The sequence below is a fragment of the Danio rerio genome, chromosome 7 (genome assembly GCF_052040795.2).
Source record: "Danio rerio strain M-AB ecotype USA chromosome 7, GRCz13ab, whole genome shotgun sequence".
In the NCBI taxonomy this organism is placed as follows: Eukaryota; Metazoa; Chordata; class Actinopteri; order Cypriniformes; family Danionidae; genus Danio; species Danio rerio.
Window position 1 is genome coordinate 24,065,391 of NC_141027.1, and position 11,309 is coordinate 24,076,699.

At 33.2% G+C, this 11,309-nt stretch overlaps 1 protein-coding gene across 3 annotated transcripts; it reads right to left on the reverse strand.

Annotated features, from left to right (window-relative positions):
* Positions 1-1,343: 1,343 nt before the first annotated feature.
* Positions 1,344-6,956, reverse strand: dhrs4 (dehydrogenase/reductase (SDR family) member 4). 3 transcript variants are annotated; one of them, XR_015494629.1, is made up of 10 exons: positions 6,886-6,935; positions 6,403-6,528; positions 3,562-3,739; positions 3,297-3,398; positions 3,106-3,176; positions 2,975-3,026; positions 2,694-2,869; positions 1,978-2,068; positions 1,792-1,847; positions 1,344-1,607 (listed from the first exon to the last, which is right to left on the reverse strand). XR_015494629.1 is itself a non-coding variant. In XM_087258992.1 (9 exons), the coding sequence occupies exons 2-8, from the start codon at positions 6,522-6,524 to the stop codon at positions 1,811-1,813; spliced, it is 726 nt and encodes a 241-aa protein (XP_087115118.1). In that variant the 5' UTR covers positions 6,525-6,528; positions 6,886-6,935; the 3' UTR covers positions 1,344-1,607; positions 1,792-1,810.
* Between the last annotated feature and the right edge of the window lie 4,353 nt (positions 6,957-11,309).

Here is an 11,309-nt window from a genome sequence, read left to right on the forward strand (position 1 = left end):
GATTTGTTTCGTTCCTTTTTTTATAGTGGTGCTACGCTGTTATTGAAGACTAAGAAATGACAGCAAAATTCACATACTTTGTTGAGGGGGGTTTCTGCTTAAAAACTTTTTTTACTCTCATTCAAGTGGTTCCAAACTTGTTATGAGTTTCTTTCTTTTGTTGAACACAAATGAAGATATTCAGAAGTAAGCTGAAAACCTGTAACCACTCACTTCTAAAGTAGGAAAAACAACTGCTATAGAACAGTGGTTCCCAAGAAGTGGTTATGTTATATTAAAGACAAAGCACATTGATTTTTATGGCACCAGGTTAAACTTTCTGACACTTTTACAGCACCCATGTAGTTTAAAAATCAATACAAACCATAACTGAACATAGAGGATAGTTTTTGTCTGGCATTCTTCAAAATTAAACGACAAATAGACTTGGGCCTTTTAGTATGTGTGCAACGTTTATATATTTATAACCACCTCAGAGGATATGGGGAGGGGGGGGGTCATGAGTGACTGGCATTGCTATTTTGGGGTTATGGACTGAAAAGTTTGGGAACCCCTTCTATATAAGTTACTGTAGATTTGCTAGAAATACTATAGAAATCAATGGTTACATATTTTCAGTTTTTTTTAGAAAATGTCTTCTATTTTCAGAAGAAAGAAATTAAAAGTGGTTTGGAGCAAGTAAAGGCTGAGTAAATGATGACAGAGTTTTCATTGGAGGGTGAACTATTCCTTTATCTCAAACTAGTTATTAGTGTAATCTTATTCATGTGTATATATCACACAGTACTAAGTATATACATTCTTTAATTTTCTGTAACTTGCGAACAGAAAATAAAGGACATATGTTCACAAAATAAAACTATAAACTTAATTCAGAAGTCGGCATTTATAGTGAACCTCCATATGAAAGCTCAATCTGTTTTATGGAGACTGTCCTGGAGTTTTTTTTTTTATAATAATGTGGTATGTAATAGAAGAATTCTTTAAGCATTTTCTAAAGTTTTTACTTTCAGTCAAGGTGATCCCAAACTGTTCTGTGTAGGCCTGTTCAAGACTGTAAGTGTTTAATCAGCTGTTTTTCTCTTCAAATATGATTTCACAGCATTAGCAGTTTTGTTGGAATCATTTTCATACAAAAAACAAAAACATTACAAATCAGCAGCTTTCCAGAAGGAATGGCTTGATGTATTATAACCTGGCTGTACTTTACACTTTTGGCAATATTTGGGCCAACATCATTATACCTTATTAGTACTCCTGCAGTACTATACCAGAACTTCTAAACGTCTATTAAAGCCATGTAAATTTACTAATCAAATTGTGTAAAGAATGTTAAGTGCATGTAATGTACAAAATCTGCAAAAATCATTTTATTACAATCAAACCTTTTAAATTTGTAATAACACATTTCTACAAATGTGTGAGTGCATTGAGTAAGGAGGTTTTGCCTCTGATGTAGACAAACATGATTTCTGTTTCCCTGCTGCTCCTCTTACAGTCTGCTGTTCATGCCTCCAGTTACAGTGATGGTCTCTCCTGTGATGTACGAGGCTTCATCTGAACACAGGAAGGCAATCACGCCACCAATTTCCTCTGGCTGTCCGAGTCTAAGAGATCAAGTCATAACATTATCAGGTTACCTGCACCACAGATCAAACCATATACAAAAATACAATTACTACAATGCTAAGTAACAAGGAATACAATTTTAATCATTATTAATGCAAATATTAATTTATAGAAAGAGATCAGTGTCACTTTGAGTTTACAAACAATAGCAAATATGCAAACCTTTTTATGCTTGTCTGCTTCAAGAACTCTTCCAGCACACCCTCGTTTTCCCACAGCTGGAGAACACAAGCGTTAAAGCGTATTTCTGTTAATAATAATATTGTCGTTATATTATAATTTAATATTGGATAACTTTTCATCTATAAATAGGTTACAGACTGCAGTTTTGGCCTAAGATATGTTTACCAGAAGTTCTGAAAACATAAGCAGCAAAAGAAATGATCCCTTGTGTTGCTGTTGGGGATGTTTTCATCCACTCTGGGGGGATCATTAGTTGCTGTGCAAAAAAAGCTTAGTTTCTGAATTCTATATAGATTGTTGTGCAGGGGTGGCCAACCCTGTTCCTGAAGAGCCACCTTCCTGCAGATTTCAGTTGCAACCCATATCAAACACACCTGCCTATAATTATCACGTGGTGTTCAGGTCCTAATTAATTGGTTCAGCTGTGTTTGATATGGGTAGCAACTGAAATCTGCAGGAAGCTGGCTTTCCAGGAACAGGGTTGGCCACCCCTGAGGTGTAGTGAATATATGTGTGAGAGGGAAACCATTGTGCACTTATTTTAATATGACTGAGAAAATCTAAATAACCAGCTTAGAATGTAGTTAGTGTATTTATGCACACACACACACACTATACTCTGCAAATTTACTCTATAGAACTCCATATAAAAGCCAGGACCTTTTTTGCACAGGTCTATCTGAGGGATTGTGGCAGACAGCTGATGATCAATTGTAAAAATGACACATTTAATTTCTTACTAACAGGAAAAAACACCAAAAAATCGAGATTGCATGATTATATGCAGTCATGGCATTTGCATGTCCTTGCAATCAAAAAATGTCACTATAATGAAAGTCAATGGGGCAAAAACGACCATGAACATATTGAAAGGATAGTACATTTGAACAGTATATAAGGGTTAGGTTTGCAAATGACTTACAGCAGAGCTAAAACGTGTCTTGATGATGCCAGGGGCGACACAGTTCACCCGGATGTTGCTCTGGGCGAGTTCAGGAGCAAGAGCTCGGGTTAAACCAAGCAGGGCAGTCTTACTCACACTGTAGGGGCCCAGAGCCTACAAGTCAAGTAGAAGATGAAGTATACATCACTTTATTGCTATTAGTCATGCCTGCGTGATGAAACTTTACAATACAGAAATGAATCTTTTAGTGTTTCATACTGGCATTGGTTGGTACCCTGCGACCGAAGACACAATCACAACTGACCCACCCCTGAAAAGGACAGAGATTTTACACTTGCATATAAATCCTAAGAAAAACATTTTGCTGCTTATTTTTTCTCATCTCTCACCCTCTTTTCTCAATGTGAGGCACTACCATTTTGGTCAGAAGAAAAGAAGCCTTCACGTTCACTCCAAGTATCTGCAGACATAAAGCGAATCTTAAAATTGTTTTCATAAAATCATTCAGAAATTACAACGTCAGGTGTTCTGCATTGTAGACACTACTACTGCATAGAGAAATGGCTAATAACTGTCATACTTTGTCCCAGACTTCCTCTGTGGAATCTAATATGTTCCCAAAAAACGGGTTGACCGCTGCATTAGACACCAGTATATCCACACCACCACACTGCTCGACTGTCTAAAATAAAAGCACATATAATGAGCAATCTCCATTTAATTTAAACATTTATGTAAGTAAAACATCTGAAGAATGTCCACAAAGTTGATCATAACGATGACATTCCTTTAGTATGATTCCCACAATATTTTTTACAAAAAATAACAAAAAAAAGCCTCCTCACCATGTTAATGAGCTTCTCTCTGTCTTCTGCTATTCCCACATTGCATGTGGTGCCTATTACTTTAATATTTTTGCTGCGCAGGAGTGAGACAGCCTTGTCAACATTGGTTTGACGTCGACTGCTCACGACCACATGTGCTCCTCTCTGACCCAAGGCTTCTGCTGCTGCCAGTCCAATCCTGCAGAGATTGATTATGACAAAGATCTGTAACTACGTTTTTACATTTGCAATCATTTTGAAAAGTTCTTATTAGATGTTTTTCTTGTACAATGACAGTTCTAGGGCTGGGGGATTAATCAAAAAGTAATCAAAATATAAATTCATATCCTGTAATCGATTTAATTGTTCAATTTTTTTTGATTACGTGAGCCCGCTGAACTGATAAATGTTTAGCACTTTGCTGGCAGATCTAATCTCTAAGGCGTTATTTCAATTATAATTGTGTGAAACATATGCTGGATAAGATAGTGGTTCATTCTGCTGTGGGGGGCCCTGATGAATAAAGGGACTAATCTGAAGGAAAATGAATGAATTTGAGATTTTCAAATTTTGGTCAAATATTGTAATATTTTAGCAAACTTGCATTAACAGAAATAAATTCTTTAAAAAGACCCTTATGGCTGGTTATGTTGTCTGGGGTCTCAAATTGTGACTTATATTTAGGAAAATACAGTACTAATACATTTATTTATATTTTTTTAGTTTTATAATATTGCATTTTCTCTTAAAAATTAGTCTGTTAATGTTAAAACTCTTTATTTATTGTTTATTTCTTCAAGTAGTATTGCCTAGTCATTGCCACAGAGTTTGATTGGTTATGTTTGTTCTGTTGTATCTAAATTTAAGAATATATATATAATAAATTAGTCCATTTTAACACCAACAGTTTGCACAATAATTACAGTTTTGTGAGCTGTACAGGCAGTTGGAGTTTATTGCTTTTGAGATTAATGCAAAAGCTTAGTTTTCAGTTTTCATCTGATCTCTGGCGTTATTTCAATTACAAATGTCGTGAGCGCGCTGTAACAAGTTGAGAGTGCATTTATGTAATGAGTGTGAATCTCTTTGCTTGCATGCGGATGTCCTCTGTTTGTGCACAAAACTTATTGCATGCTCTCAAATATACGCCGCTGATTTATTTTCACATCTTTATATGAAAAAATGACTGTGTTTCAGCCAATGTGTGTTAATTTACAGTTGTTCAACGTTGATGTTCAGTACAGTAAATCACATTTCAAGAGTCCTTACTTTATAGCAGGTTTGGCATGCTGCTGTCCTGGGAGAGAACCCTGAGATTCTTGAGCCCAAGGCTCCCGCCCAGTCAATAAGCATATAAGGGGATCCGAGATCAGGTAGGTTTAGAGAACTCCCCCTTAGAAAAGGTAGAAAAAGGTGGAGGTGGGGTGGAAGTGGGGATTCTTCCAAAGCGAAGATAGAGCAGTAGGGAGAAAACGATTCATTTATAGTAAGCTTGGATCACTCGCATTGTATTAATACTGCTTACAGATGAGAAGCCAGTCATGCTTAATCATATCACGTGTTCCTCTCGAAATAAGTTTGTAAAACTTCACATGGTGTTTCCTTTAATTATTTTAATGTCAAGTAATGCACCCTTCATTCAAAAATCTCTCACTTGTAATTTGTGAACATATTTACTGTACAAAACCTGTCAGTGAACTATAAGGGATAAAAATAAATAAACTAAATGATCGTTCATTAATCGTAATCGAGTTAAAGTGTACAATTAATTGAGATTTTGATTTTAGGCCAAATCATCCAGGTCTCAAACGTTTGTGGCCCTCCCTCTTCCTCCCTCCGACCCGCAACTGATGTCAAAAATATAACAAGATTCGGCCTAACAAAACATATATTTTTGAATCACTATGATTGTTGTGCAGTGGCATATACACTTGTGTTTTTTGTTAAAATACACACTGGTGATAAATATACACAAAATATACACTTGAGGGCTTTATTTAAAGTCCCTGTGAACTGGAAGCTGCAATCGTTATTCTTTTTGTAATGTGATGCAGTTCATAGAGAAATGGAATTTTAAGTGAGCAAACAGTGGGCGTGGCTTGTTTTTTCTACCAAGTGCTGAATGAACGTAGTAAAGTAGGCATTTCATTCAGAAACAGACACCTCCTCCTCACCTCCTCACAGTTGGAGCAGCATTATCTACGCCCATTACCTCAAAATCACGTCTTCTGATAAATTAACTGAATATATGATTATTTTGCTAATATACGATTCAAATTGTCTTATTCATAGATTTTCCTAATATTCATATAAAGAATTGCAAAAAAAAATGTGCATCAGTAAAAATTAAATAAAATTTTACTGCTGGCTGAATTGAACATGTTAAAGTAAATGTGCATCCATACCTAAATTTCCCATCTTTGTTGTAGTTTTACAACAAATAAGAAGAACAATTGCCAAAAAAGTCAACAAAGTTACCCAGACTGCTTTTTGCTGTCTTACTATATCTGTTAAACTTTTGATTAAGCAACAATTGATTGGGACATAATCATAATAATTATTATTATTATTATTATGCCTTTTATTAAATTGTAGTATTTTATAGCAATATAAAATACCCCTTCAGTATGTAAAACAAAAAGCAAGAGCTTTAATAGAAAATAATGTCTGAGTGCATCAATTACATCAGGTTTCCACTTTTTTTATTATGCTTAATTGTTAAAACGGTTCTCCTATGAATTGTCAGTCACTGATATGGCCCTCTACCAATTTGAGTTTGAGAACCCTGCCCTAGACAGTACACACTCTTTTATTTTAATATAGACCAAACTGAACATTCAGTGCAGTATGCAAACATCATACCCATCTGTGGATGCAGTTACTATAGCAACTTTTCCAGACAGGTTCTGTGATATGTGATGGGACATCATTCTTCTGCCTGCAACAGGATTTGACCAAAGGCACCTGGTTATAGCCTTCAACATTGCCCTAGGACATATTGACAGAAAGAGAATGAATAATAATGGATACAGCAATAAGTAGGACAGTGGGTTAAAGGTCATCAAGGGTAAAAGTAACAAGTATACACACGATTGGTATCCCGTTCACATTAACATAGCTATTACGATAATTAGCAAAACGATGTGAATCTTTGAATGAAAAAAAAAACGTTTGACGTTAGAAACAAGTACATTATGCTGTTTACCGTTAACATTACTTCAACCGAGCAACGTTAACAACAGCTGGATCGTGATGGAGTCGATCCAATAGCGAACGGTTGTTTAAACTGCCGAAAATGTTGATAATAAGATGATAGCTTCATAAAAAAAATAATGCTTTACTCACGTCCCACGAGCTGAGAAGGTCTGTTGTTCTGGTGACACTTTGCGAGTACTGAAGTGAAGATAAACGCCTCTCTCCTACGTCATTACGCCGTCGAAATATACTAAACTGGAAGATCACTTGGAAGTATCTAAAGGGCGGCGACAATGGTCCGGAAGTTGTTTCCATGATAAAAGTCTTATGAATGATAATTATCATGGTTTATTCTTCTGTGTTTGTGTATCTTGCTATTTCTCTGGGGTCATTAATTTACTTGAACGTTTCACAAACCACTGCTTATAGCACTGCATAGATATAAGCGGAGAGTCTGTTGGATGAAACGTGTAACTTTTTTCACATGAAGGACCAATCACAAGTTGTTTTGTTTACGGTAAATTATTGTTAACATTATTATTATTTCAATTAAAAAAAATTTAATACGGATTTATTAGCCAGATTTTGATTTGTATGTCAGGTAACAACAGCTGCAATTAAATGTTTAAAACATTTGTGAAAAACATAAAATAAATATAGTTTCCTAGTACTGGGTTGCGGCTGGAAGGGCATGTGCTTCTTAAAAATTTGCTGGTTGTTGGCGGTTCATTCCGCTGTGGCGACCCCTGATAAATAAGGGACTAAGCCAAAAGAAAGTGAATAAGAAATTAAAGAAATTTGGAGAATTCTGCCGTCTGAGCGCCCTCTTGAGGAAGATAAAGTTAGCTTCAAGGAACATCAGCATTTTTTAGATATACCCGTTGCAGTTCTGATTATCCATAACATATACATACAATATTTTATTTAATTTCAAGTAAACTCAGACGAAATATATTGCTTCACTGTTTTGAAGAAGGGTGTATAAAAGAGATTTAAACGGAAGATTTAGAGACAAATTACAGGGTTGTAAAATAATCTAGTAATAATCTATTAAATGAAAGAAAGATTGCAACATCATACTTTTTTTTACACAAAGGTTTGTGGGTCACTTAAAAATGTAGCTGACTGTATGAGAAATTATATGCCATAAGTGAAAAGCACTTGTGTTCTCACTGAATTATATTCCAATGTCATTTTAGATTTAATTATTTTAGATCTTTTCTTAACTGTCTATTTTAAGGCTTAATTTAGCTGATTGCAGATAAATGTGAATTTCACTGTAGCTCCATGATTAATAAAAAATAAACAAAAAATGAATAAAATAAATCATCATGGATCACTTTGGATACAACTGAAAGACGAATAACTGAAGATCAAATAGTGTGGATGGAAAATATATTTGCTGAAGACACAAGTATTTTTTTCAATCTCAAGTGCTTAACTCTAGAAGTATGTTATATCCATTGTCTGTTTATAATCAGTGGCAGCGACCCTGTCCTTTTGTTCTTCAACAAAGCTTTGTGTATGCCGAGCATTTAGATCCTGTTGTTAAGTCCTGTTGTTGAAGCTAAATATTTTCAAACCTGTACTAAGCTACATAAGGAATTTTGCTTATGAAATGCCATTATGTGAAACCTAATGTTACATTTATGCTGAATGTTTTTAGGATAATCTTCTTTTTGTCTTCTTTATTTATTCATTTATTTATTTATTCATTTATTTATTATATTATTTATCTATTTAAGGTCTGTATAAAAAACAAACACTAAGTGCAATATTATTAAAGGTTTATTACACCTAAAAATAGACATTCTGTAATTAATTACTCACCGTCATTCCAATCAGACCTTCATTTATCTACAGAAAACAAATTAAGATATTTTAGATGAAACCTAAGAGCTCTCTGACCATCCAACTGTCTAGAGACAGTTAAAATGTACTCATGCTCCAGAAAAAAAAAATTTGTGAGAAATGTTTTTGATGTTTTTGTGTCTTCTACTGGGCTTTGGATGTCTCTTGAAGTTAATCTAAAATGTTTTAATTTGTGCTACAAAGATGAACAAAGGTTTCAAGGGATTATAACATCATGAAAGTGAATATATTTTATGTACAAGATATATTTTGTGGTGAATTAACCCTTTAATTCATCTAACATCCTCATAGGCTATATATTATACGGCTGCCCATGTTGTTTAATCAGAACACTCGTGGTTTGTACACATCTTAACAAATTTTTTTAGCATGCATTCTTTCACTGTTTAATTTTAATTTTGCTATGGTGATTGAATAGCCATTGCAGAGCACTGCTTAACATATTTTGTTATTGTTTTCATTTTCTTTCTCTCTTTCAGTCTATCAGATTTCTGATGACTTTAGTAAAGGAATTTTTGTAAATTCAGTCCAAAACTGGACTGAGGCAGTTTCACTTTACTAGAACTTCAATAAGCTGCTTTGACTCGATATAAAATGTAAAAGCGCTATAGAAATAAATATAAGTTTAATTTCTGATAAATAGAATCTGTATTAAGAAGTCTGTGAATTTTCTAATTGTTTAATTTGAATGTGACCATAATTAAGATTACATTATGGCAGCTGCAACTTTCAGAAGCAGAATTTGAGAATGTAAATAAATGGGCTACTTTTTGCCCTAAGTTGAGACAGACAGACAGACAGACAGACAGACAGACAGACAAAGATAGATAGATAGATAGATAGATAGATAGATAGATAGATAGATAGATAGATAGATAGATAGATAGATAGATAGATAGATAGATAGATAGATAGATAGATAGATAGATAGATAGATAGATAGATAGATAGATAGATAGATAGATAGATAGATAGATAGATAGATAGATAGATAGATAGATAGATAGATAGATAGATAGATAGATAGATAGATAGATAGATAGATAGATAGATAGATAGATAGATAGATAGATAGATAGATAGATAGATAGATAGATAGATAGATAGATAGATAGATAGATAGATAGATAGATAGATAGATAGATAGATAGATAGATAGATAGATAGATAGATAGATAGATAGATAGATAGATAGATAGATAGATAGATAGATAGATAGATAGATAGATAGATAGATAGATAGATAGATAGATAGATAGATAGATAGATAGATAGATAGATAGATAGATAGATAGATAGATAGATAGATAGATAGATAGATAGATAGATAGATAGATAGATAGATAGATAGATAGATAGATAGATAGATAGATAGATAGATAGATAGATAGATAGATAGATAGATAGATAGATAGATAGATAGATAGATAGATAGATAGATAGATAGATAGATAGATAGATAGATAGATAGATAGATAGATAGATAGATAGATAGATAGATAGATAGATAGATAGATAGATAGATAGATAGATAGATAGATAGATAGATAGATAGATAGATAGATAGATAGATAGATAGATAGATAGATAGATAGATAGATAGATAGATAGATAGATAGATAGATAGATAGATAGATAGATAGATAGATAGATAGATAGATAGATAGATAGATAGATAGATAGATAGATAGATAGATAGATAGATAGATAGATAGATAGATAGATAGATAGATAGATAGATAGATAGATAGATAGATAGATAGATAGATAGATAGATAGATAGATAGATAGATAGATAGATAGATAGATAGATAGATAGATAGATAGATAGATAGATAGATAGATAGATAGATAGATAGATAGATAGATAGATAGATAGATAGATAGATAGATAGATAGATAGATAGATAGATAGATAGATAGATAGATAGATAGATAGATAGATAGATAGATAGATAGATAGATAGATAGATAGATAGATAGATAGATAGATAGATAGATAGATAGATAGATAGATAGATAGATAGATAGATAGATAGATAGATAGATAGATAGATAGATAGATAGATAGATAGATAGATAGATAGATAGATAGATAGATAGATAGATAGATAGATAGATAGATAGATAGATAGATAGATAGATAGATAGATAGATAGATAGATAGATAGATAGATAGATAGATAGATAGATAGATAGATAGATAGATAGATAGATAGATAGATAGATAGATAGATAGATAGATAGATAGATAGATAGATAGATAGATAGATAGATAGATAGATAGATAGATAGATAGATAGATAGATAGATAGATAGATAGATAGATAGATAGATAGATAGATAGATAGATAGATAGATAGATAGATAGATAGATAGATAGATAGATAGATAGATAGATAGATAGATAGATAGATAGATAGATAGATAGATAGATAGATAGATAGATAGATAGATAGATAGATAGATAGATAGATAGATAGATAGATAGATAGATAGATAGATAGATAGATAGATAGATAGATAGATAGATAGATAGATAGATAGATAGATAGATAGATAGATAGATAGATAGATAGATAGATAGATAGATAGATAGATAGATAGATAGATAGATAGATAGATAGATAGATAGATAGAGTGAGTTCCGCTAGAGGGCGTGACTCACTGTAGGAGCCGTGCGGCGTCGGCCACAATGAGGG